The 27,400-nt window shown below is 57.9% G+C and overlaps 1 protein-coding gene across 3 annotated transcripts; it reads right to left on the bottom strand.

Moving 5' to 3' along the window:
• Positions 1-3,383: 3,383 nt before the first annotated feature.
• On the bottom strand, positions 3,384-26,314 carry PARP10 (poly(ADP-ribose) polymerase family member 10). Of its 3 annotated transcripts, none has more exons than XM_084619039.1 (11): positions 26,237-26,314; positions 25,094-25,260; positions 24,585-24,830; positions 13,932-14,165; positions 12,681-13,534; positions 12,008-12,220; positions 11,528-11,654; positions 9,969-10,976; positions 5,453-5,598; positions 4,635-4,809; positions 3,384-4,179 (listed from the first exon to the last, which is right to left on the bottom strand). In XM_084619039.1, exons 2-11 carry the CDS (start codon positions 25,257-25,259, stop codon positions 3,869-3,871), a joined length of 3,480 nt encoding a protein of 1,159 aa, XP_084475165.1. In that variant the 5' UTR covers position 25,260; positions 26,237-26,314; the 3' UTR covers positions 3,384-3,868. The 3 variants fall into 3 exon arrangements, with proteins under 3 accessions (XP_084475165.1, XP_084475163.1, XP_084475164.1); XM_084619037.1 differs by having other exon boundaries at positions 11,528-11,657; XM_084619038.1 differs by lacking the exon at positions 26,237-26,314 and adding an exon at positions 26,090-26,149 and having other exon boundaries at positions 11,528-11,657.
• Positions 26,315-27,400: the final 1,086 nt, after the last annotated feature.

The following is a 27,400-nucleotide window of genomic DNA, read 5'->3' on the forward strand; positions in this document are numbered from 1 at the left end:
ATGAACTCACAATCCTGGGTTTAGCAGGCCAATGCTCAAACCATTGAGCTATCCCTCCCCCAAGTAGAATAAGATCTTCCTATTGATGACATCTTCATCGTCTGGACCCATGGAAAAGAAGCCCTTGAGGAATTCCACCATGATTTCAACAATTTCCATCCCACCATCAACCTCAGCCTGGTCCAGTCCACACAAGAGATCCAATTCCTGGACACTACAGTGCTAATAAACGATGGTCACATAAACACCACCCTATACTGGAAACCTACTGATCGCTATTCCTACCTACATGCCTCCAGCTTTCACCCTGACCACACCACATGATCCATCGTCTACAGCCAAGCTCTACGATACAACCGCATTTGCTCCAACCCCTCAGACAGAGACAAACACCTACAAGATCTCTATCAAGCATTCTTACAACTACAATACCCACCTGCGGAAGTGAAGAAATAGATTGATAGAGCCAGAGGAGTTCCCAGAAGTCACCTACTCCAGGACAGGCCTAACAAAGAAAATAACAGAACGCCACTAGCCGTCACCTTCAGCCCCCAACTAAAACCCATCCAACTCATTTTTAAGGATCTACAACCTATCCTGAAGGACGACCCATCACTCTCACAAATCTTGGGAGACAGGCCAGTCCTTGCCTACAGACAGCCCCGCAACCTGAAGCAAATACTCACCAACAACCACATACCACATAACAGAACCACTAACCCAGGAACCTATCCTTGCAACAAAGCCCGTTGCCAACTGTGCCCACATATCTATTCAGGGGAAACCATCAAAGGGCCTAATCACATCAGCCACACTATCAGAGGCTCGTTCACCTGCACATCCACCAATGTGATAGATGCCATCATGTGCCAGCAATGCCCCTCTGCCATGTACATTGGTCAAACTGGACAGTCTCTACGTAAAAGAATAAATGGACACAAATCAGACGTCAAGAATTATAACATTCATAAACCAGTCGGAGAACACTTCAATCTCTCTGGTCACGTGATTACAGACATGAAAGTTGCTATATTACAAAAGAAAAACTTCAAATCCAGACTCCAGCGAGAAACTGTTGAATTGGAATTCATTTGCAAATTGGATACAATTAACTTAGGCTTGAATAGAGACTGGGAGTGGCTAAGTCATTATGCAAGGTAACCTATTTTCCCTTCTTTTTTCCTACCACCCCCCCACCCCCCAGATGTTCTTGTTAAACCCTGGATTTGTGCTGGAAATGGCCCAACTTGATTATCATACACATTGTAAGGAGAGTGATCACTTTAGATAAGCTATTACCAGCAGGAGAGTGGGGTGGGAGGAGGTATTTTTTTCTTTGTGTGTATATAAAAAGATCTTCTACACTTTCCACAGTATGCATCCGATGCAGTGAGCTGTAGCTCACGAAAGCTTATGCTCAAATAAATTAGTTAGTCTTTAAGGTGCCACAAGTCCTCCTTCCCCCCACTTTGTAGTCAATGGCCCTGTTGAGTGAATGAGGTGTGACTGAGGAAGGCAGGCACCTCCAGGCAGCTGCAACCCTTGGAGAGGTGATGGGAGCCAGACCAAGGACAATCACACTTGTCAAGTGGGCTGACTCGAGCAGAGCAGATATACTGACGGCCGGCCGTGGGGGTTAGAAGCCAGCACCCTCCTTTGGGAACACCCTCTTTGCAGCATTGGGACAACCCCCAGCCCAGAGAAAAGCAGCACAAAGGACCAATGGACACAGGCCCAGATTTTGTATCTGATATAGATTTGCATGAGAGGGAAGCGGCTATAGATTGAGGTGTGTCGCAGCGGACCCCGGGTCTCGTCTTGTCAACATCGGAGCACTGATCCGGATTGGCAGAAGCACGGCCCCACCCCTCCCCCATCTAACTCACCTGGCCAGTGAAGTTAAGGGGAGCAACTCGTTGGTAACACCAGCGAGACGGAGCGCGTTTCTGGTGCGTGCGATGTAGATTGTATGCATATGACAGTGCTGATTATTTCATGCAGTACTAATAACTGCAGTGTTTTGCCTTATGCCCCCTGAAAAGATCCTGCACAGCACTTTAGGTACAACACAGTAACAAAATGTAAAACTCTGAGAAGGGATGCCCCCCTCCAGCCACCGACTCACCGCTCGCCTCCTCAGCCCCCCGCCCCCCAGCCACCGGCATCTTCACCACCCTGCCCACCCGCCAGCCGTTGGCTTGCCCCACCCCGCCGCTTGCCTACACCCCCCGCGGGCCGCACAGTGAGCCCAGGGGGGCTGCATGCGGCCCTGGTCTTGGCCTTCGCAACATCCTTTGACCGTGCATTGTGTGAAGAAATACTTCCTTTGGTTTCTTTTAAACCTGCTGCCTGTTAATTTCATTTGGTGACCCCTAGTTCTTGTGGTATGAGAAGGAGTAAAGAACACTTCCTGATTCACTTTCTCCGCACCACTCATGATTTTATAGACCTCTATCATATCCCCCCTCAGTCGTCTCTTTTCCAAAAGGAAAAGTCCCAGACTAATTAATCTCTCCTCAGACGGAAGCTGTTCCAGACCCCAAATCATTGTTGTCCTTTTCCAATTCCAATATATCTTTTTTGAGATGGGGTGACCACATCTGCACTAGGGATGTAAATATTGGTCTAAAAAGTTAACCGGTTAAACAAATAAAATTATATCATTTAACCAAAGTGACTCCAGCAGGCCAGGGCCAGAGGCCTGGCTGGCCACCAGGGTTAACATCCAGTTAACGGTAAGACTAAGGCTTACTAGTTAACCATTTAACCTTTTACATCCCTAATCTGCATGCAGTAGTCACGATATGTGGGCATACCATGGATTTTATATAAAAGCAATATGTTCTCTGTTTTATCATCTATCCCTTAACGATTCCCAACTTTCTGTTCACTTTCTTGACTGTCGCTGCCCATTGAGTGAATGTTTTCAGAGAACTCTCCACACTGACTCCAAGATCTCTTTCTTGAGTGGGAACAGCTAATTTAGACCCCATCATTGTACATGTAGAGGTAGGATTATATGTTTTCCCATGTGCATTACTTGGCATTTATCACCATTGAATTTCATCTGCCATTTGGTTGCCTAGTCACCCAGTTTTGTGAGCTTCCCTTGTAACTCTTCAGTCTGCTTAGGACTTAACTAGTGTGAGTAATTGTGTCTTCTGCAAATTTTGGCACCTATTTACCCCTTTTTCCAGATCAGTTACGAGCGGTCAGCCATGGCACTGCCCCCGCACAGCCTCACCCCCCGTGCGACTCCAGGCAGTGGTAGCAGTAGGCTCTTATCCCCAAGCAGGGGAGCCACACAGCACACAGAGCCGGCCTTACAGTTGCTCCAAGGAGGGACCCCCCCCAGCCGCCTAGAGCCCAGGGACGCAGAGGGAGAGGCTCAGGTTGCCGTCTTTATTCCATGTCTGGGTTCCAGTGCTCTCCATGACTTGTGAGGTTCACGCTCCTGGTCCCGCCCCCCGACAGAGCCGTGGCACCAGCCCTTGGGCGCCATACGGCGGGCAATGTCCGAGAGCTGGGAATGGGATGCCCCTTAGCTCCAGTTTGAGGGGGCCCTGCCATGCAACGGAGCCTGGGGACCCAGAGCAGCCCAGCTCCCTGGTGGACTGCCAAGGCCATGCAGCTCCAGAGTTGCTCACGGGGCAGAGGATGATCCCTGGCCTCTCCACAGGGCACAGCTCGGCCATGGAGCCCAGTACCAGGCCCCTTCTCCACTCCCAGCCAGGCTGGTACAGGGAAGGCCCAGGGCAGGGGAGCCGCAGGTACAGAGCAGCGGAGAGGGGCATGAAGGCAGGGTGTGAGCTGGAGCAGGGTAACCCCCGCAGAGGGCTGGGACCCAGCCCGGCCTGCGCCCAGCGGCTCAGTGGGGCGCCGGAGGCTTGGAGAGCTGGCAGGTGATGAGGTACTGCGGATAGGCCTGCGTGTCATTGAAGATGACGAAGATGGCCGGCTTCTTGGGGTTGTCGACCACGCTGTCATAGCGCAGCGGGGCCTCGGCTGCCTCCTTGAGGGGTGGTGCCCGCATGTCCTGGCTGCCCGCCGTGTAGTCCCCAGTCAGGGTCATGGCCACGAAGACGTACTTGTTGCCGTCGGCGCTGCGTGGAGAGTACTGCTCCTGCACCGACAACACGGCATTCACCGCGAAGTACACCCCGTGCCCATAGAGCGTGGCTGCAGAGCAGGGAGGCAGAGGGTTAGCACAGCAGGCTCCGGGCTGCAGCACCCACAGAAGAGCCTGGATAGGGGGCCAGCTGCCACCTGCAGCAGGACAAGCCGGCCCTGGGAGCCAGGACTCCTGGGTTCTGACCCCAGCTCTGGGAGGGGAGTGGGGTCTAGTGGTTAGAGCGGGGGGGGGGGGGCTGGGAGCCAGGACTCCTGGGTTCTGACCCCAGCTCTGGGAGGGGAGTGGGGTCTAGTGGTTAGAGCGGGGGGGCTGGGAGCCAGGACTCCTGGGTTCTATGCCCCACTCTGGGAGAAGTGTCCAGGGCTGGAGCAGGGACGGACTCTGCCAGGCAGAGCCGATTCCAGAAACATCAGTTCCCTCTTGGACACAGAAGGTCTTGGAGCCCCCGAGTTCCACACGCGCCTGGCCCCTCCCTGTGCTGCTCCCGCCCCTGCCTGCTCACCGTTCTTGCCGCAGAAGCTGCGGTTGAAGCCGTGCTGGCAGATCTCCCGGCTGGCTTCCTCCGTGGTGCCGTGGAAGAGGAGGCGCTCCACGGCCTCGTGGCCGCACGCCTTCTCCATGCAGGCCTTCTTCAGCTGGTACTGCTTGTACAGCAGCGGGTGGATCAGCTTCTCCACCTGCCGCAGGGACACGGGTCAGCCAGGCCCAGCCAGACCAGGCCCCTTTGCCGCGGGGAGGGACAGGCGTCCCTACTGGGACAGCTCCTGAGGAGTCTGGGTGGGGGGTGGTACCAGCTCACGCCCAGGCTCAGGCAGGCCCTGCCCCAGACTCCCAGAGCAGTGGTGAGACTGGGGAACACCCCTTCTGGCAGCCTAGAACAGCCAGGGAGTGCTGGGATACCAGGCTGCTTCACTGGTGCAGCCAGCAGGGGGCGCACACAGGCCCACAGGGAGCAGGGTCCCAGGCATGGCCCATCCTTTCGGAATGAGACTGCACCAGCATCAAGTGGCAGGGAGTCCCACAGGGTAACTGTGCTTGGCTGAGAGGGTCCATCTTAGTTGGTCTGGAACTGTCCATGCCACAGCCTGCCTGGGGCCTGTGCGAGACGGGCGAACCCCAGCACCCACCCACCTGTCTGGTGACCAGTGGGGACGAGGCTGCAGCAGTGTCCCATCAATACGCGGAATAAATGTTCTCCCACCCACTCCTTGTGCTGCACGCTGGGACATGGGCAAACGAAATCCGACAGCCAGCCCCCAGCGCAGCCGTGGCCTTGGGGCGGGCAGAGCAATCGGCCCGTCTGCGCTGCCCCCCGGATACCTTCACAATGCGAATCTTGTTGTGGAAGTCCTCCAGCGTGTCGTAGAACCGACGCACAGTGTCGCGGAACTCCTCCGAGCCCTGGCCCAGCGGCACCAGCTTCACCGCCTCGTCCAGGTCCAGGGCGGGGCCCTTCTCTTCGGTGGCTGTGGGGGTGGGAGGGGACAGGACATCACTCAGCAGGTGGATACCAGACCCACCCCCCTGCACTGCATCGGGTCAGCGCCCCGCACGCTGCAGCACAGCGCCCCCTAGCCTCACGCTGGGGCACTGGGATCAGCACTGACTGAGGGGAGAGCGCCCCCCACTGAGCACCTGCACCCCGCAGCACAGCGCCCCCTAGCCTCACGCTGGGGTAACAGGGCCAGCACGGACGGAGAGGGGAGAGCTCCCCACGTCGACCCCCACCCCACTGCCTGCAGCACAGCGCCCCCTAGCGATGCATTGGGGTCACCCACAGAGTGCAGAAGGGACCATTACAATCTAGCCCAGGGTTCTCGGCCTTTGCAGGGTGGCCGCCCCTTCATCAAAGGGCCACCCCCCTCTTTACCTTTACAAGAAGAAAACAGTCTCTGAGCCACCAAATAAACTCCAGAGACTTCTGCACGCATGAGGCCAGCGAGGCTGACAGAGCCGACATGGCCCCAAAGGCTCAGGGTGCGCAGAGGGGCTGCTCCACAACTGAGGAGAAGGGCTTCCAGTTCCGCAGTGAGGGGAGGAGGCTGGGACAGACCTGTGAGATCTCCATGCCTGACTTTAGTGCAGGAGGAGGAAACTCAGCTCACGGAGGTGCGAGTACGGGGACGAGAACAGAGGCCCCGCTGACTGGAGCAGCAGCAGGCAGGCGTTCCCGTGAGTGAAAGGGCCCTACTTAATCTGCCTCGGAAACTGGGCGAGGACCAAGGGACACAGCTGAGATGCTTGTACACAAATGCAAGGAGGCTGGGCAATACAACGGAGGCTCTGGAACCACGGATGCAGGCGATCACACTGGGAATTACAGAACCACGGTGGGATCGCGCTCAGGGGTGGACCTGGGCTGTTTCGGAGAGAAGAAAGAAAGGCCGATGGAGTAGCATTGCACAGCAACGGAGCTGTAAAGGAAGACGAAATGGCAGTGTGGACAAAACTGAGGCTGTTTGGGTCCAAATCACTTTGGGAGAAGGGGGATTGTGGGGTTCCGTGGGGGACAGTGTTAGAGATCTGCTATAGACCCCCAGGATCAGCCCTTGGTATGGACAGAGATCTCGTTAATATCATTAGAGAGAAACACTCTTGGGAATTGTCTCACAAGGAAGGACTAACTTCACAGATATAAACTGGAGGATAAATGCTAGTAACACAAACAAACCAACCAACCAACAGGAAGTATTTTGTCACACAACACACAGTCAACCTGTGGCACTCTCTGCCAGGAGATGTGGCGAAGGCCAAAATATAATTGGATTCAAAAAAGAACTAGATAGGTTCCTGGACAATTGAGCATCCTGGCTAATAGCCATTGATGGACCTGAGATACAACCCCTTGCTCTGGGTGTCCCGAAACCTCTGACAAATTGGGACTGGATGACAGTGGATGGCTCACTCAACAATTGTTCTGTTCTGTTCATTCCCCCTGAAGCATCTCGCACTGGCCTCTGCCAGGGACCGGACCCTGGGCTAGATGGACCATGGGTCTGATCCAGTCTGGCCGTTCTTATGTTCTTAACACTGGTAGGTCCCACTTACTCCTGGATGTGATAGATGACAGATTTCTACATCAAATAGTCACTGAACCAACAAGAGGTGATGCAATTTTGCACTCCATTTTGGTAAGTAGCAAGGGCATTACAGAAGAGCTGGTCACAGAAAATGAACCTCAGATCGAGTGGTCATGTGCTGAAGATCTTTCCATTTAATTTAAACTGAATCAAAACCAGGCCGTCAACTCTGGTTTTCGATTTCCGAAAGACAGCCTATGGGAAACGAAGGGAGTTTATTAGCGAAGTCGGCTGGACTGAAGAGCCCAAGGAAATAAATGAAGAGACAGCTTGGAATTTCTTCCAATCACTCTACAAAATCATCTGCAACTGGCATTCCCAGTAATGGGAAGAAGCTTGTAGGGAAGGGCTCCAGGCCCACCTCACACAGTTGTTGGGAGTCAGCAAAGAGTCCCTGGGGAGTGAAAAAGGGGGTCAATCAGCAAGGAAAGGTACATTGTGGGGGTTGGGAAGAGCAGGGATAAAGAGAGGACTGCTGGAAGTGAAGCTGAATTAGCTCTTGCCAAGGACATTCACACACAATAAGAGGGTTTTTTAGTCCCCTCAATAATAAAGGAATAAGGAAGGATGAGGCTGGGCCACCTGCGGTGGGGCTGGGAAGGAGATTAAAGACACTCTAGGCACGAACATCATGGCTGGGTTTTCAATCCGGACAACAACAGGGACCATGCGCATGAGGCTGGATGGCGGCACAAAAGGAAACTCCGACCGCTGTGGTGGAAGAAAATTTTGCAGGGTTTAAATGCGCTCAGCTCCGGGGCACTGGGTCATGGCTGTCCCAGAGGACCGAGAGAACCGGCACAGGAGGCTGCGAGTCCGGGAGCAAGGTGTGGTAAGAAATCCAGCTAGTGGGGATGGGACCATGTGCCTGGAGAACGGCTGATGTCGTGCAGGTATTTAAGAAAGGGACACAAAGCGACCCGGGCAAACACAGACCCGTTAGTCTGCCCTTGGGAGCACACAAGGCTTTAGAATCAACGGGGGAGGAAAGCAGAATGAAATTCCTGCAGGTCCGTGGGAAAGAGGCCGTAATGCAGCTGGGCTTACCAAGGCAGCCCAGGCCGGACTCAGCTGTTCCCCTCGGAACAACTCCGTTCTTTGCTCAGGGAAGGAATACGGCAGACCCGATACACTGGGATTTCAGGGCAGCCTTTGGCACAGGAAAGCGAGTTACATTCGGGAAGCTGGGGCTCAGTGGCAGCCCGGTACGGTGGGGAGGACCTGGCCGAAGGCTTGTGCTGCAAGATGAACTATCGCCCCGCAGGGAGGTGACCTGGGGAGCGTCTCCAGGATCGGCCTGGGGCCCAGTCTCCTTCAGCAGCAGGAGCGTGCGAATGAAATGGGCCGATGGGAAGCCGGGAGGCCTGGTCAATCTGGGGGGCAGAGGGAGATCGGAAGTTTCCAGGAAGATCCGGAGCGACCGGAATAGGATGAAATTCAATAGTACAAAGCGCAAAGGCAGGCATTTAGGGTCTAATGATAAAAATGTCTTCTCCAGGCCGGGGGCCTGTCAGCTGGCGGTGACAGAGGAGAGACCTGGGCTGGGGGCTGAGCACAGGATGGCTACGAGCCACCAGCGTGATGGGCTGTGAAACAGGGAAAAGTAGGCCAGGGATGTAGCAGGCAAGGACTTTCTAGACAAGAGACAGAGCAACAGTGTTACTGCCATGGAGCGAGGCCCGGAGGAGACGCGGGTTGGACACTGCACTGTTCTGGACCCCAAGCTCAGGAATGGTGCGCTCCAGCTGGACCAGGTGCAGAGAGGAGCTATGTGGATTAGCAGAGGCATGGAGGGCCAGTCTGATGGGAGCAGACGTTGGCTTGTCTGGCCAGGCTGAAGCAGGGAGCGGATTGCTCTGTATAAATACATCAGGGAAAAGCTAAGCAGGGCAAAGAGCTGATGAAGCTAAAGGACAACGTTGGCACAAGAACAAATGGGAAGAAACGGGCCAGGAACAAATTCCGGCCGGAAATCAGAAGGTTTCTGAGCATTCGAGGGGGGAGATTGTGGGGCAAACAGCTGGAGAATGTAACCGATGGGACCAGACGAGACAAGGGGTGGTTGTGCTGGTAGGGGGAAGGGCTCACTCCAGTTTGTCTCATGTTCCTCAGGGGGTCTGGTTCCCTCCCCCTGATACTCTGGGTTGTATCAGCTCTGTCCTCCGAAGGTCAGGGGTGGCCCCAGCTAGAGCTGGGACATTGGCTGGGCCGGGCCAGGGCTGCGAGCAGCCTGCAGGCGCTTGGCTGGCTGGTTCTCACTCACATGCCCAGGGGCTGACTGACGGCTTGTGTGGGGCTGGGAGGGAATTTCCCCAGCTCAGACTGGCAGGGACCTGGGGTGGGGTGGGGAGAGGGATCGCCTTCCCCTGCAGTGAGTGGGTCCCTTGCCAGAATTACCTGGGGGTCTCTCACCTCGTCCTTCCCCTGCCACCGTGGGGCCTTGGGCACTGGTGCCCCTCGGCGTTTGCTACCCATGGCCCAGCCCACAGGGGGCCCAGCCGGCGTGAGAGTCTCTGCTCTCATTCCGGGCGCTGGGCTAGCATGCAGGGGGTAGGGGTGGGGTGCGAGAAGGGGAGCTCAGACTGGACAACCTGCCTGGAACCCTGACTCCACCCCATGGGACCCACCAGCTGCCAAGGCCTGGCTGGTCTGACTGCCTGCACGACAGGCCGGAGAACTACCCGGGGCGGGCCCCGCGGGACAGTGCCGAGCCCCCCATGGCCGGAGGCTGCAGCAGCGGGGCTGGGAGCACGCACCTGTGGGGCGGCCGTTCTCCGGGGCCGGAGGCTCGGTGCGCGAGATGGCCAGGGTGCGGGCACTGCCGATGTCGTACTCCTCCATGCGCTCAAAGTCGATGGCGAAGGGCCTGCCGTCAAAGAGCACCTCCAGCCGCGTCTGGCGCTGGCGCCAGGCCTGTTCCAGCAGGGCGCTGGCCTCTGAGGAGTAGGGGGCGGCGACGCCGGGGGGCTCCCAGCGCACCCAGCACGCGGCCGGCTCCCCGAGCGGGCGCTGGGCCTGCAGCAGGCGGGGGAGGAGCCGGGTGAGGTGGCGGGCAGCGCGGGCCGTGTAGTCGGCAAAGCCGTGCACCGTGGCCACGGCGTCCTGCAGGGAGATGTGCACGGCATGCTGGCGCTGCAGCTGGGCCAGGGGCCCGCGGCAGCGCGAGGGCAGGGCCCGCAGGCCCTCGCTCACCACCGTCTCCTGGCCCCGCTGCGCCCGCAGAGCCTGCTCCAGCTGCCCCGGCAGCGCGCTCACGTCCCGCTCGTAGGCCGAGTAGATGGTGAGCCGAGCCGAGCCGGCCACGCACAGCGCCTCCTCCAGGGACTCCTGCAGGGCGGCCTGCAGGCCGCGGTCAGGCGGGGGCTCCGCCGAGGCCTGGTGCCGCTCCCGCTCGTAGGAGCGCAGGGACAGCTCTGTGGCGCGCTGCAGCTCATCCTCCTCCCAGCGCTGGCTGTCCATGGACTGCTGGATGGCCAGCAGCAGCTGCGCCTCCTCCTCCACGCTGCCCTCCGACTGGACGGCGGCCTCGGGGCCGCAGCCCGCCGCCTCCTCCTCCTCGCCGCCGTCTGCCAGACCCCTCCGCTCCCCGCCACGCCCCGCCTCCTCCCGCCCCTCAGCAGCGCCAGGCTCCCCCACGGTGTACAGATCCTCCTCGGGGCTGCTCGCCGCCGAGCCCGGGGCCTCCCCGGCAGTAGGGGCGGCCAGCTGAGGAGCCTCCGCCGCTTCTCCGGGCTCCAGGGCGGCCAGCAGGCCCTTGATCTCCTCTGTGGGGCAACAGCAGGTCAGACAGGCAGCGCCCAGGCCTCGGGGCAGCCCAGGTGCTGGGGGAGGGGAGGCCTAGCCTCTGCCCCGGACCCACTCTGCACAGCCGAGCAAGGGGAAGATTTGCCAGGGTGGACGGGTCGGGGAGTCCGAACGACAACTCCTCCCGCCGCGGCCGGTGCCCAGGGCCCAGCCATGCTGCCGGCAGGGGGGCCAGAGCCGGGTTCCACACTGCGAGGCGGGCCCTGGGGCCGGCTGCCTGGCCCAGAGAGGCGGCGACAAGCTGCCAGCCACCACAACGGTGCCGGGGCTCACACGGCAAGCGCAGGCGAATGGTGCTGCCACCCTGGCCCTGAGAGCGCCCCCAAGGGGGGCGGGGGCTGCAGGATGGGACCCCTGACCACTGCTAACCCACCCCAGCCGCACAGAGCCAGGAAGGTCTGCCCTTTACCCAGGGCTCCAGCAGGGGGAGGGCTGCTCGCCTGCCCACGCGCTGGGTTCCAGCCCGAGCCCTCCCCCAGGCACGGGTCCGAGTCCACGGGAGTGGGCCTACCTAGGTTGGTGGTGCCCCAGTCAGTGGTGGTGCCGTCGGGCGGCTCCAGCCGTGTGAGCAGCTGGGCGGTGGGCAGGGAGTCTCGGCGGCAGCTCAGAGGAACGGGCTCCTCGGGCAGCTCCAGGTCCTGCTGAGACAGGCAGGCAGGGCAGATGTCAGTGCTGCAGACACCAGCCAGGGACCCGGCTCCCTGCCAGCACCCAACCGCCAACGGCCTCTGCCCAGACCAGCCCCCCGCCCCAGCTCTCTACCCGCCCTCATCCGGCTGCCCCTGCCTGCAGGCTCCCCGAGACCTGCACCACCCCCACGGCTGCACGCCCCTCTCCAGACCCACTGCCCAGCTCACCCACCTGCCGGTGGCTGCCCGCCCTGTCCCAGTGGGCCCGCACTGAGCCTGGCAGGCAGGGGGGAGGAGCAAGGCCCCGGCTGTGCTCATTCTGGGTCCCAGCCGGAGCCCCGCCCCAGGAGCCATGGCCGTACCTGTGTATACGGGGGGCTCCAGTGGACCTGCTCCAGCCCAATCACGCACTGGAAGCGGCTCTCCAGCTCCCGGAGGATGCTCTGGCCCCGCTCGTCCAGCAGGAAGCGAGCGATGCCGGGGTGCCGCAGGGTCACCGGCTGGGAGCTGATGGTGCCCAGCAGGCTCTGCAGGAACTCTGCCGCTGCCCGGCACGCGCCCGCCTCCCCGCTCAGCTGCAAGAAAAGAGATGGCGTGAGGCACTGGTAGACTCTGCACCCGGGGGTGCTGGGAGGGGTGCAGCACCATCCCTACTCCGCGCCCGCAGGGCGTGGGAGGGGGACAACACGTGCAGCGTCAGCTCCCCCCCGGGGGGTGTTGGGGGTGGGGGGGACGACATGCAGTGCCAGCTCCCCTGTGGGGTGTTGGGGGGGGAACATGCCAAGGGTCACGGTGAGTGAAGCTGGCTGCAACCTCCACCCCTTTCAATCCAGCTTGGTGCGGACTACAGCTCCCAGAATGCAGTGCTGGCGTGACCCACGAGACCTGCCCTCCCCCCAGGCTGCATGGCCCTAAACGAGCCGCCGGGGGCCATGGGGCAACGGCCCGCAGGCTGCCCAGAAACAGCCGTGGGGGCCCGGGGCCATCCCGCCCCGCCGCCCATGGCCGGCACTGCCGGGGCGGCCGGCCGCTCACCCTGAAGCCGGCGACGTCGGTGCCCTCCAGCGGCAGGAGCGTGACCTCGGCGATGCCGGCCAGCAGCTCCTGGTAGCGCAGCTGCAGGTAGCGTAGCATCCCCGGCTCCATGGGCACCAGGCTCTCGCCCAGCGCGGCGTCCTGCAGGAAGCCCTGCAGCTTCTCCCTGTTCTCCTGCTCCAGGCCGCGCAGCGTCAGGGCCTGCAGGAGCTCGCCGCCCGGGGCCAGGCGCACGGAGCAGCAGCGCAGCGAGGCCAGGAGCTGCTCCCAGCGGGGCGAGGCCAGGGCAGGCAGGTGCTGTGCCGACACGGCCAGGCAGAAGGGGCTCAGGGCCGCGCTCAGCGAGGCGGCGGCCTGGCGGGCGGCCGCAGGGCTCAGCGCCGTGACGCTCAGCGCGCTCCCGCTGGGCGCGCAGCAGGCCGGCAAGCCCTGGCTGCCCAGCAGCTGCTCCACCTCGTCCCGCACGTCGCCGCGCTGCAGGAAGCAGAGGGTCTGGGCCGGGAGCGGCAGGAGCTCCTGGCCCATCCCCTGCAGGGTGCCCAGGAGCCGCTCCTGCAGCTGCTGCCGCCGGGCTTCGTCCCCGCCCGAGATCCAGGCCCCGCTCTCCTCCAGCCGCAGCTTCAGCTCCGGGAAGACAGCCTGCAGCTCCGGCAGGGCCCCGCTGGACTCCAGCAGCTGCCGCTTCGCGGCGTCCTCAAGGCTCACGCAGATGGCCGGGGGCCCGTCCTCCCCTGGAGGGGCCTCGGCTCCCTCCTCCGGGGGGCGGTCGGGGGGCTCCAGGAAGTCGTAGTAGGGGCAGAGGTCCAGGTCGCTCTCCTGAAGCCTGTGGGGCTTCTCCAGCACCCGCTGCACAGCTGCAGGGCAGCAAAACGGGCACGTGGGGTTGAGAGCTGCCTGGGAAGACAGACACACCCAGACCGCCCCGGGAGGACACACCCAGACTGCCCCAACAACCTCAGCCAGACCCGGCTCTGGACCCTGCCCCTGCCCCTGCGGGGGGCTCCGGACCCGGACCCTGCCCCTGCGGGGGGCTCCGGACCCGCAGCAGCAATCTCCTGCCTCTCTGCCTGCAGCACTGAAGGGTCTGTGTGAGCTGGGCCAGGAGCCAGTGCCAGGCTGGAGGCACCCGCCCACATTCACAGCAGACGCCCCCCTCCACGGCCCGACTGGACCAGCCTCCAGGAGCCCTCCAGCCCCGGAGCCCCAGCGGACAGCTGAGCGCGGATCCCGCCCTGCCCCAGCCCCACGCACCTGCCCGGTCCTGGAAGGAGACGACGGCCGCCCTGCCCCCTGCCAGCACCCTCACGGCCTGCACGCTGCCCCCGCCGCTCCGCTTGTTCTCAAAGTAGAGCTCCAGCAGATCCCCGCTCAGCCCGGTGCCCCGGCTCCACACCAGCACGCTGTCTGTCTGCTGCACCCACTCCACGGCCAGCGGCGCCCCGTCCAGCAGCCGCCGGCGCACGCGTTCCTCCACGGCCAGGAGCTCTGCCAACACAAAGAGCCTGCCACCGCCAGCCCAGCCCAGCCCAGGGCAGAGGGGAAGAGATCCCCCCACCGCCGGCCCAGGGCAGAGGGGAAGAGATCCTCCCAGCCCAGCCCGGCCCGGCCCAGGGCAGAGGGGAAGAGATCCTCCCAGCCCAGCCCAGCCCAGGGCAGAGGGGAAGAGATCCCCACCCCTGCCCCACAGCCCTGCCCAGGGCAGAGCGAAAGAGACACCCCCACCCAGCACCACATCACAGAACTGGCAAGGGCAGAGCGGGGAGAGAGCCCCCTCAGGGCTCCTGGGGGCATCTGCTGGAGGGAGGGCCTGCGGGGCCAGGCTCCAGGTCACCCCACTTACTTTCTGAGATCAAGAACGCCTGGTCACGATGGCTAAGCCTGGCCATGAGCAGAGCTCAGAGATGCTGCAAGCTCCCACTTCTGCCACCTGCTTCCCAGACACTGCGAGCACCAGGCACTCCCGAGCCAGGAGGGACCAAGCCACCCAGCGCCTGGAGAGGGCAGACTCCAGCCAGCAGCAGGTGCCCATCCCGGGCTTCCCCAGAGCGATCGAAGGAGCAGGGGAGCACAGTGACAGAGACTAGCCCTCTCCCTAGCTCGGTCAGGTGATGGCCAGACACGCAGGAGCCAACAGTGCTGGGAAGGGGTCGCTCCCGTCACCTCTTTAGTTTCTAAGCCATTTGCCTGGGGTGGGTGAACCGAGGACAGGCAGAGAGGGTCAGAGCCAAGGTCCAGCTCGCCTGGGCTCCTGCCTCTGAAGCGGCAGCCCCAGGTGCCGCAGAAGAAGGTGCGAGAACGCCGCAGGTGCAGATGGGAGACAAGCTGCCCCCCTAGTTAGGAATCAGCCTGCAGGCTAGCAGGCAGTGATGGGCTTAAACCCCAGGGCCAGACGCTGAACCTCCCCTCCAGCCTGAACTGTCCCAAGTGGGGATCCTGCTTGTCCATGGACTTGGCTCGCTAGGTTGCGCCACCACCCTGCTCGCCCCCAGTTTGTAGAGCTGGCTGGAAACCCGAATCCTCTTCCTCGGGAACTCCCACAACCGGCAAAAAAGTTAGAACAGCCCAAAGCTGGAGCTTTCCGTGGAGCAGGAACGCCCCAGTTTGCTTCGGAACAAGTCAAAAGGACATTTCCACTGGAGTTTTCAACATGTTTCAGAGTCTCTCTGCACTGCCTGCAATACCAGAGAGCCCTGGCTCTGGGCAGGCCAGTGGCCGGCCGCCCCACAGCGAGGAAGCCCGAGCTTCTGAGGAGAGGGGGAGCCGCAGAGCTGGGAACCAGTTTCCAACAGAAAATGATTTTGTGGAAAGTGAATTTTAACAATGGAAAGTCATTGACTGAGAACTCCTGACCAGATCCAATAAAACGTATGAAACACCTAGGAACCTAAACGTAAGAACGGCCAGACTGGGTCAGACCAAAGGTCTCTCTAGCCCAGTATCTGTCTGCCAACAGTGGCCAATGCCCAGTGCCCCAGAAGGAATGAACAGAACAGGGAATCATCAAGTCATCCATCCTGTCGCCCATTCTCGGCTTCTGGCAGACAGAGGTTAGAGACACCAGCCCTGCCCGTCCCGGCTAACAGCTAAGGCCCTACCAGATTCACAGCCATGAAACACGCATCACATACTCTGAAATCTGGTCTCCCCGTGAAATGTGGTCTTTTTTGTACTTTTACCCTGTACTATACAGATTTCATGGGGGAGACCAGTGTTTCTCCAACTGGGAGTCCAAACCCAAGAGAGAGTCTGGTAGGGGGTCCACAAGGTTATCATGGGGGGGGGGTTGCGATATCGCCGTCCTTATTTCTGCGCTCCCTTCAGCGCTGGGCGGCCTGAGAGCAGCGGCTGCTGGCCGGGCACCCATCTCTGAAGGCAGCACCCTGCCAGCAGCAGCAGCAGCAAAGTCAGGGTGGCAGCACCAAACCAGGCCACCCTCCCTTCTGCGCTGCTGCCTTCAGAGGTGGGCTTCCAGCCAGCAGCTGCCGCTTTCCCACTGCCCAGCTCCGAAGAGCCACCATCAGCAGCAGCGCTGAAGTAAACGTGGCAATATCACGACCTCCTTACAATAACCTTGTGATCCCTCCACGAGCCCCTTTTGGGTCAGGACCCCTACAGTTACAACACCGTGAAATTTCAGATTTAAATAGCTGGAATCATGAAGTTTACTATTTTAAAAATTCTATGACAGCAAAATTGACCAAAATAGCCATCGATGGACCTATCCTCCATGAACTTTAGTTCTTTTTTGAATCCTGTTATAGTCTTGGCCTTCACAACATCCTCCGGCAAGGAGTTCCACAGGTTGACAGTGCGTTGTGTGAAAAAAATACTTCCTTTTGTTTTAAACCTGCTGCCTGTTAATTTCATTGGGTGACGCCTAGTTCGTGTGTTATGAGGAGTAAATAACACTTCCTTATTTATTTTCTCCACACCAATCATGATTCTACAGACCTCTGTCATCTGTTTTCCAAGCTGGAAAATCCCAGTCTTTTTAATCTCTCTGCATATGGAAGCCATTCCATCCCCCTCATCATTTTTGTTGCCCTTGTTTGTACTTTTTCCAATTACAATATATCTTGTTTGAGATATCTGGTTTGAGATATTCAAGGTGTGGGCATACCATGGATTTATAGAGAATCAATAGGATATTTTCTGTCTTCTTATCTATCCCTTTCTTAATGATTCCCAACACTGTTTGCTTTTTTTGACTGCTGCTGCACACTGAGTGGATGTTTCCAGAGAACTCTCCACAATGACTCAGAGATCTTTCTTGAAGGGTAACAGCTAATTTAGACCCCATCATTTTGTATGTATAGTTGGGATTATATTTTCCAATGTGCACTACTTTGCATTTATCAACACTGAATTTCATCTGCCATTTTGTTGCTCAATCACCCAGTTTTGTGAGATCCCCTTGTAACTCTTCATAGTCTACCTGGGACTTAACTATCTTGAGTAGTTTTGTATCATCTGAAAATTTTTCCACCTCACTGTTTATCCCTTTTTCCAGATCATTTACGAATATGTTGAATAGGACTGGGGCCCAGAACAGGCCCCTTGGGGACACCACTATTTACCTCTCTCCATTCTGAAAACTGACCATTTATTCCTACCCTTTGTTTCCTATCTTTTAACCAGTTACTGATCCATGAGAGTGTAGCAGTAGAATTTTATGTTTGTATTTTGTACGATTTAGAATGAAGGGTAAAGAATAATGAGACCATAATGTAGCATGTATTAAATGATTGATGTATGATTTGACCATATCCGGCCAGCCACCCTTTTTGAACAGCAGAAAGGAATAGCCTGATACACCATTGGTAGAGATGCATCAGCCAAAATTTGTGTGTCTGGACTGATTTCAAGGAAGTAACAGACCTTTGTTGTAGCTTTAGTATTTCTAAATAAGTAAAAGAATGCCATGATTGTTTTCTTTGGCATTGCAACTTGATGTTCCTATTCAAAATGTTCTGTGCAAATCAATTCTGTTTTGTGCGTGAATGAGGAATGTGTGTTACGAGGTAAGTGTGATGGCCATTGCTGAACCAGATATTTTAGGGAGCACCGGAGACAGACACGAGGGCGCCAGGAGGCTGGAACACGCCCCTATTGAAATGTCAGAGGAGGGCAGATTGACGACTCTAAAGATGAGATAGGCACTTATCAATAAAAAGAAAAAGGAGGACTTGTGGCACCTTAGAGACTAACAAATTTATTTGAGCATAAGCTTTCGTGAACTACAGCTCACTTCCTCTGATGCATTCAGTGGAAAATAAGGTGGGGAGATTTATATACACGGAGAACATGAAACAATGGGTGTTACCATACACACTGTAACCAGAGTGATCAGATAAGGTGAGCTATTGGGGGGCAGGGGAGGGAACCTTTTGTAGTGATAATCAAGGCGGGCCATTTCAGCAGTTGACAAGAACATGTCAGGAACAATGCGGGTTGGGGGAGGAATAAACATGGGGAAACAGTTTCACTTTGTGTAATGACCCATCCACTCCCAGTCTTTATTCAAGCCTAAGTTAATTGTATCCAGTTTGCAAATTAATTCCAATTCAGCAGTCTCTCGTTGGAGTCTGTTTTTCGAGTGACCAAAGAGACTGAAGTGTTCTCCGACTAGTTTTTGAATGTTATAATTCTTGATGTCTGATTTGTGTCCGTTTATTCTTTTACGTAGAGACTGTCCAGTTTGACCAATGTACATGGCAGAGGGGCATTGCTGGCACATGATGGCATCTATCACATTGATGGATGTGCAGGTGAACGAGCCTCTGATAGTGTGGCTGATGTGATTAGGTCCTATGATGGTGTCCCCTGAATAGATATGTGGGCACAGTTGGCAACAGGCTTTGTTGCAAGGATAGGTTCCTGGGTTAGTGGTTCTGGTGTGTGGTTGCTGGTGAGTATTTGCTTCAGGTTGGGTGGCTGTCTGTAAGCAAGGACTGGCCTGTCTGCCAAGATCTGTGAGAGTGATGGGTCGTCCTTCAGGATAGGTTGTAGATCCTTGATGATGCGTTGGAGAGGTTTTAGTTGGGGGCTGAAGGTGATGGCTAGTGGCGTTCTGTTATTTTCTTTGTTGGGCCTGTCCTGTGGTAGGTAACTTCTGGCTCTGTCAATCTGTTTCTTCACTTCAGCAGGTGGGTATTATAGTTGTAAGAATACTTGATAGAGATCTTGTAGGTGTTTGTCTCTGTCTGAGGGGTGGGAGCAAATGCGGTTGTATTGTAGAGCTTGGCTGTAGATGATGGATCGTGTGGTGTGGTCTGGGTGAAAGCTGGAGGCATGTAGGTAGGAATAGAGGTCAGTAGGTTTCCGGTATAGGGTGGTGTTTATGTGACCATCGTTTATTAGCACCGTAGTGTCCAGGAAGTGGATCTCTTGTGTGGACTGGACCAGGCTGAGGTTGATGGTGGGATGGAAATTGTTGAAATCATGGTGGAATTCCTCAAGGGCTTCTTTTCCATGGGTCCAGATGATGAAGATGTCATCAATGTAGCGCAAGTAGAATAGGGGCGTTAGGGGACGAGAGCTGAGGAAGCGTTGTTCTAAGTCAGCCATAAAAACGTTGGCATACTGTGGGGCCCTGCGGGTACCCATAGCAGTGCCGCTGATCTGAAGGTATACATTGTCCCCAAATGTGAAATAGTTATGGGTGAGGACAAAGTCACAAAGTTCAGCCACCAGGTTTGCCGTGATATTATCGGGGAGACTGTTCCTCAGAATCATAGAATATCAGGGTTGGAAGGTGTCACGGAGTCCCTGGGCGATGCTCTGGAACTGCTCCCCATGAAGCCAGTCAGGACTCTGGGGTAGTCGCCTTTCTGGGAGCAGCCTGTCTTCAGGACACACAGCTCACACAGCTTCCACCTTCCTGGGTCTGACCTCGGAGCATTCAGCATCCTCTGCCCCTCCGTGCGCTTCCCCCCAGTGATTCCACTCAGGTGGGGCTCCTGGGGAAGCCAGAGGGTCCTGCACCCCAACTTCGCAGTCAGACGGGACTCTCAGCCAGCCAGTAAAACAGAAGGTTTATTAGACGACAGGAACATGGTCTAAAACAGAGCTTGCAGGTGCAGAGAACGGGACCCCTCAGCTGGGTCCATTTTGGGGGGCAGTGAGCCAGACGACCACGTCTGCACTTCACTCCATGTCCCAGCCAGCCCCAAACTGAAACTCCCTCCAGCCCCTCCTCCTCTGGGCTTTGTTCCTTTCCCGGGCCAGGTGGTCACCTGATTCCTTTGTTCTCCAACCCTTTAGCTCTCACCTCGCAGGGGGGGAGGGCCCAGGCCATCAGTTGCCAGGAAACAGGGTGTCGGCCATTCTCTGTGTCCAGACTCCTGCACACACCGGCCCTCTAGGGCTCTGCAATGATCATACACCCTTACCCCACCACCTAGATACTTAAGAACTGCCTAGGGGAAACTGAGGCACCCCCACACTATTCAGAGGAAACATTAAGAAGAGTCCCACTTCGTCACATCAGGGACCTCAGGAGGTCATCTAGTCCAACCCCCTGCTCAAAGCAGGACCAATCCCCAATTAAATCATCCCAGCCAGGGCTTTGTCAAGCCTGACCTTAAAAACTTATAGAATCCTGACGGCTTGTAGTCCATCTTTGTGTGGAATGTTGGTGCAGAGGGCTTCTACATCCATAGTGGCCAGGATGGTGTTATCAGGAAGATCACCGATGGACTGTAGTTTCCTCAGGAAGCCAGTGGTGTCTCAAAGATAGCTGGGAGTGCTGGTAGCGTAGGGCCTGAGGAGGGAGTCTACATAGCCAGACAATCCTGCTGTCAGGGTGCCAATGCCTGAGACGATGGGACGTCCAGGATTTCCAGGTTTATGGATCTTGGGTAGCAGATAGAATACCCCAGGTCGGGATCCCAGGGGTGTGTCTGTGGGGATTTGTTCTTCTGCTTTTTCAGGGCGTTTCTTGAGCAAATGCTGTAGTTTCTTTTGGAAACCCTCAGTGGGATCAGAGGGTAATGGCTTGTAGAAAGTGGTATTGGAGAGCTGCCGAGCAGCCTCTTGTTCATATTCCGACCTATTCATGACGACTACAGCACCTCCTTTGTCAGCCTTTTTGATTATGATGTCAGTTGTTTCTGAGGCTGTGGATGACATTGTGTTCTGTACGGCTGAGGTTAGGGGGCAAGTGATGCTGCTTTTCCACAATTTCAGCCCGTGCACGTCGGCGGAAGCACTCCATGTAGAAGTCCAGTCTTTTTTTCGACCTTCGGGAGGAGTCCACCCAGAATCCTTCTTTTTGTAGTAAGAAAAGGAGTACTTGTGGCACCTTAGAGACTAACCATTTTATTTGAGCATAAGCTTTCGTGAGCTACAGCTCACGAAAGCTTATGCTCAAATAAATTGGTTAGTCTCTAAGGTGCCACAAGTACTCCTTTTCTTTTTGGAAATACAGACTAACATGGCTGTTACTCTGAAACCTGTCTTTTTGTAGTGTTGGTAGGAAGGTCTCTGTGGGTTATTATGTTGTTCAGAGGTGTGTGGGAAATATTCCTTGAGTCGGAGACGTCGAAAATAGGATTCCAGGTCACCACAGAACTGTATCATGTTCATGGGGGTGGAGGGGCAGAAGGAGATGCCCCGAGATCGGAGAGATTCTTCTGCTAGGCTAAGACGGTAGTTGGATAAATTAACAATATTGCTGGGTGGTTTAAGGGAACCACTGTTGTGGCCCCTTGTGGCATGTAGTAGTTTGGATAGTTTTAGTGTCCTTTTTCTTTTGTAGAGAAGCAAAGTGTGTGTTGTAAATGGCTTGTCTAGTTTCACGTCAAGAATTATAACATTCAAAAACCAGTGGGAGAACACTTCAATCTCTTTGGTCACTCGATTACAGACCTAAAAGTGGCAATTCTTCAACAAAAAAACTTCAGAAACTGACTCCAACGAGAGACTGCTGAATTGGAGTTAATTTGCAAACTGGATACAATTAACTTAGGCTTGAATAAAGACTGGGAGTGGATGGGTCATTGCACAAAGTAAAACTATTTCCCCATATTTATTCCCCTCCCTCCCCTGCACTGTTCCTCAGATGTTCTTGTCAACTGCTGGAAATGGCCCACCTTGATTATCACTACAAGAGGTTCCCTTCCCCCCGCCTTCTGCTGGTAATAGCTCACCTTACCTGATCACTCTCATTACAGTGTGTAAGGTAACACCCATTGTTTCATGTTCTCTATGTATATAAATCTCCCCACTGTATTTTCCACTGAATGCATCCAATGAAGTGAGCTGTAGCTCATGAAAGCTCATGCTCAAATAAATGGGTTAGTCTCTAAGGTGCCACAAGTCCTCCTGTTCTTTTTGCGGATACAGACTAACACGGCTGCTACTCTGGCACCTATCAATGGGGACAAGATAGCTGTGATCAAAACCAGCATGGGATAACTCCCTGAGCAACTTGATGAAACAACAAGATAAAGGATGAGAAGGACAATTTAAGAAAAAAAAGCACAGAAAACAAGAATTTTACAGACCTCAGTCATATCTCCCGACGAAGGAGGACAGGTCCATCAATGGCTATTAGCCAGGATGAGCAGGGATGGTGTCCCTAAACTCTGTTTGCCAGAGGTTGGGAGTGGGCGGCAGCGGAGGGATCTCTCGATGATTCCCTGGTCTGTTCATTCCCTATGGGGCACCTGGCATTGGCCACTGTCGGCAGACAGGAGACTGGGCTAGATCAGGGGTGGCCAACCTGTGGCTCCGGAGCCACATGCGCCTCTTCAGAAATTAATATGCGGCTTCTTGTGTAGGCACCGACTACGGGGCGGGAGCCACAGACAGCAACTTTCCAATGTGCCGGGGGGGGGGGGGGGGGGTTGCTCACTGCTCAACCCCTGGCTCTGCCACAGGCCCTGCCCCCACTCCACCCCTTCCCACCGCCTCCCCTGAGCCTGCCATGCCCTCGCTCCTCCCCTCCCCCAGCTTCCTGCACACCACGAAACAGCTGCTTGGGAGATGCGGGGAGGGAGGGAGAGGTGCTGATCAGTGGGGCTGCCGGTGGGTGGGAGGCGCTGGGAGTGGGGGGAGCTGACATATTACTGTGACTCTTTGGCAATGTACATTGGTAAATTCTACCTGTCGCTCAGGCTCAGATTAGCCACCCCTGGGCTAGATGAACCTTTAGTCTGACCCAGTATGGCCATTCTTATGAATTCATTTAGTTTCTCTGCAGTGGCCTTATCCCCCTTGAGTGCTCCTTTAGCATCTCGATTGTCCAGTGGCCCCACTGGCTGTTTAGCAGGCTTCCTGCTTCTAACGTTCTTAAAATTTTTGCTGTTACAGCTAGCCAAAGACTCAAAAAGTTTTTCAAGTTCTTTTTTGGCCCTCCTAATTATATTTTTACACTTCGCTTGCCAGAGTTTATGCTCCTCTCTATTTTTCCCAATAGGATTAAACTTCCGCTTTTTAAAAGGATGCCTTTTGGCCTCTCATGGCTAAACAACAAAGTAACACAGCACTTTTTTGGTTCTTTGTGGTTTTTAATTTGGGGTATAGATTTAAGTTGAGCCTCTGTTATGGTGTCTTTAAAAAGTTTCCAAGCAGCTTGCAGGGATTTCACTTTTGGTGCTGTACCCTTTAATTTCTGTTTAACTAACCTCCTCCTTTCTGGGTAGTCCCCCTTTCTGAAATTAAATGCTACCATGGTGGGCTGCTGCGGTGTTCCCGCTGCCCACTCAGGATGTTACATTTTATTATGTTATGAGCCTTAAGACTCCTGCCATGAACCTTAGGCCATGATCCAAATGGATCGTTTAGCTTCTGTGGAGGCAGATGTCTGGAGTGGAGATCGGACTAGATGACCACAGTGGTCACTTTTGGCCATGGGATTGCTGAATCCCCAGGCTTTGCTTTCTGTCTCCTAGCTAGGTTCCGATTCATGAGCATAGTTCGCCTCTCGCTCCATGACGACTCAGCTTCTCCAGCAGCCTCTTGTGCAGGACCTTGGCTAAGGCCTTTCGAAAGTCCAAATACAAGTATGTCATCATCTGCATTCTCCTTTAGTTGCCTCTTGACTGAAACAGCCGAAGAACTCTAAGAGCCCAGTGAGCTGCTCTTCCCATTCGCAGCACCTGCGCTGGCGAGACCCTGTCACATATTGAACTTCCCGGGGTTCTGTGACTCTAATTTTAAGGTAGGGCTTACTGGTCTCGAACACCCTGAATCTCTCCTAGAGCCTTTTAAAAGAATAAGTACCACACCTCTGGAACAGCAGCTGGTTTGAGTGAGATTATATAATTTTGACAGAAGCTCAGCTACTTCAGACTTAAACTCTTTCCCAGTTCTTGACTGGACCAGCGGGGCTAGTGGCTTACTGCTCCTTAGAGTCTCAGTTTGCTCCAGCACCCCTCCTGACACCCCGATCTATGAGAGCGCCTGACCTCCGTTACAGGGGCGTGTCTACACTACAGCGGCACTGCTCCAGCACAGCCAGGGAATTCTTCCATTGACCTAGCTGGGTGTATGGGGGTAGGTCAGCTAATGACACAGAGGGCAGGAGATTTCCCACAGCCCTGAGCAACGAAGCTAGGTCGATTTCAGTTTTAGGTGCAGACCAGGCAAAGGGGAGAGGAGATCAGGGGCAGAAACCTTCCCAACATGCTCTGCGGTGAGCACTGAGCAAAGAAATCACTGGGCTTTGCTGATGGGTCCCCTGCGGACCCAGCAGGCCCGATTTCTGGCTTCTGACAGACAAGCAAACCATCTGGTTGTTAATCTACATCTTTAGCTGCTCTCCAAACTCCACGATGGCCCCTGGAGCCTCCCCCACACCTGCTGCCTCCTGTAGACCCCAAGAAATGAGGTGTGGCCTCCAGGCAGGCTCCTCCGGCCACTGCCTCCCCCCGTCAGCCCCAGCTGGGGGCCAGCCCCTACCTGAGTCACCGAGCGGCTCTGGCAGCTGCACCAGGGCTTGGTCCCCGGCTGGGCTGCGGTGGATGGTATAGCGCCCACTCTCGCAGTTCAGCACATACTCCACGTAGAGCTCCAGGACGCTGCCGTCGGTTTGGGGGTTCAGGCCCCGGAGAAGAACCTTCCCATAATCCTGTGGGGCCGCTGGGCGAACTGCCAGCCCAATGTCCTGCAGGGTGTGGCTGGGCTTGGCAAGGACCCTCTGTGCATCTGGGAGGGAGAGACAGACACCGTGAGCCCCGCTGCCCTGCACAGCGAGGAGGGGCTGCCCCATCCCACACACCAGCGGCTCCGCTCCTCCAGAGCCCCCCCGGCACTGCCCCGCCAGCTCGGGCCGGGCCAGGCCAGGGAGCTGCCCCCACCCCCAGCTGTGGTGTGGGTGCTCCCAGCCCAGGAGGGGCCCGAGGGAGGGGGGCTAAGCCCCCAGGCCCGCACGCGTGTCCCTGCTCGGTGCCCGTGTGCCCCACACTCACCCTCGGGGCTCTCGAAGGTCAGGACGGCGCGGCTGCCCTGGCGCCTGCAGTCCAGCACGGGGCCGCCCCCCGAGCGGCGCCTGTTCTCGAAATACAGCACCAGCAGCTCCTCCTCCACGTCCGGGGGGACGCCCAGCACCTCCAGCGCCCGCACCGCCTCCGCCATCCTGCACGGACACCCGCCGCTCAGCCAGGGCAGCGCTGCGCCCAGCGCCCCACCCCCATGGGTGCCAGAGACACGGCCAGCCCCCCCGACACCGGGGCAGGGCCCCCCCACGGCCCCCAGCCGGCCCCCCCCGACACCGGAGCAGGGCCCCCCCCACGGCCCCCGGCCGGCCCCCCCCCCGACACCGGGGCAGGGCCCCCCCCACGGCCCCCGGCCGGCCCCCCCCCCCCGACACCGGGGCAGGGCCCCCCCCACGGCCCCCGGCCGGCCCCCCCCCCCCGACACCGGGGCAGGGCCCCCCCCACGGCCCCCGGCCGGCCCCCCCCCCCGACACCGGGGCAGGGCCCCCCCCACGGCCCCCGGCCGGCCCCCCCCCCCGACACCGGGGCAGGGCCCCCCCCACGGCCCCCGGCCGGCCCCCCCCCCGACACCGGGGCAGGGCCCCCCCCACGGCCCCCGGCCGGCCCCCCCCCCCGACACCGGGGCAGGGCCCCCCCCACGGCCCCCGGCCGGCCCCCCCCCCGACACCGGGGCAGGGCCCCCCCCACGGCCCCCGGCCGGCCCCCCCCCCCGACACCGGGGCAGGGCCCCCCCCACGGCCCCCGGCCGGCCCCCCCCCCCGACACCGGGGCAGGGCCCCCCCCACGGCCCCCGGCCGGCCCCCCCCCCCGACACCGGGGCAGGGCCCCCCCCACGGCCCCCGGCCGGCCCCTCCCGACACCGGGGCAGGGCCCCCCCCACGGCCCCCGGCCGGCCCCTCCCGACACCGGGGCAGGGCCCCCCCACGGCCCCCGGCCGGCCCAGGGCACCGGAGGGCCCCCCAAACTCACCCCCGCCCCACCGCGGCGGACCCCGGCTCGGACCCAGGCAGGCCAGAAACGAAAGTGAAAGTGGGCGGGGGGGGGACGCCGCGCAGCCTCTGCCCGGCCCCGCCCCCAGCCCCGCCCCCTAACTCCTGCCCGCCCCCCCGGCGCTACCTGACCGCGGGGCCGCCACCCCGGCTCCCGCGAAGACGCCAGGACGGGCCGGTCGCACCCAGAGTGCACTGCCGGGGGGCGGGGCTCAGAGCTGGGGGCGGGGCTGCAGGCTGGGGGGCGGGGCTCAGAGCTGGGGGCGGGGCTGCAGGCCGGGGGGCGGGGCTCAGAGCTGGGGGCGGGGCTGCAGGCCGGGGGGCGGGGCTCCGGGGGTCTCAGAGCTGGGGGCGGGGCTGCAGGGCAGGGGGCGGGGCTCCGGGAGCTGTGGGGTGGGGGTGTCGCTGACCCTCACTGTGCAGCTCCTTGTTCAGTGTTTCCAGGCAGTCTCTGGTTCCTCACCCCAGCCATGGCGGCTTCGGGTCCCTCATAAAGCTGCTAACTCTTCACACCCTATAGTTTCCCTAGCTCCTTCCCCTGCCCCCCAGCTCTGCAGGCAGCACGGGGTGCAGGGGGGGAAGCTCCACAGGTGGGTATGGAGTTGCTGGGAGGCACAGGGGGTGCTGGGGGTACAGGGATGTGGGGAGCTCTGCAGGTGAGTATGAGGGTACAGGGGTACTGGGGTGTACAGGGATGTGGGTGGATATGGGTGTGCTGGGGGTACGGGGCACTGGGGTCTACAGGGATGTGGGGAGCTTTGCAGGGGGTACAGGGGTGCTGCGGCAGGTGCAGGGACCTGTGGTGATAATTGTTCCTACACGTGGACCCTAACTGGGAGCTCAGCCGTGAGCAGTGAGTGAAAGTCGATAAAGTCCCGCGGACCTGGATCAATCGCTGCTGCTGGGGAGAGGGGCGAAAGGGAGCCAGAGCCTGGGCCAGTCCAAACGCACCGGCCTGTCGAGAGCAGCGTGGCTGAGCCGGCCAAGGCTCTCAATCGCATACGGCTGGGAGCCCAGGGTCACAGGGGCACGTAGCAGTGCCCGTTCAGGGCATGGAAGTTACGTGCCAGCCTGTGACCAAGTGGGACTGTTCTTAATGTTTCCTCTGAATACTGTAGGGGTGCCTCAGTTTCCTCTAGGCATTTCGTAAGTCTCTAGGTGGTGGGAAAAGGGGTTTAATTGTTGCAGAGCAAAAGGCCAGGGTATATTAATGGCCGACACTCTGTCTGCTGGCAACTGATGGCCTGGGCCCTTCCCCCCTGCAAGGTGAGAGGTAAAGGGTTGGAGAACA

Source organism: Lepidochelys olivacea (genome assembly GCF_965140295.1).
Source record: "Lepidochelys olivacea isolate rLepOli2 genome assembly, chromosome: 2".
Lineage (NCBI taxonomy): Eukaryota > Metazoa > Chordata > Testudines > Cheloniidae > Lepidochelys > Lepidochelys olivacea.

Excerpts from the sequence above, each read along its gene's own strand:
- PARP10 (XM_084619037.1), bottom strand. The coding sequence starts at position 25,259 with ATGGCGGAGGCGGTGCGGGCGCTGGAGGTGCTGGGCGTCCCCCCGGAC. Across the intron at positions 12,221-12,680 it reads CCGACGTCGCCGGCTTCAGG|CTGAGCGGGGAGGCGGGCGC; the intron begins GTGAGCGGCCGG and ends CTTTTCTTGCAG. Across the intron at positions 11,658-12,007 it reads GGAGCCCCCCGTATACACAG|CAGGACCTGGAGCTGCCCGA; the intron begins GTACGGCCATGG and ends TGCCTGTCTCAG.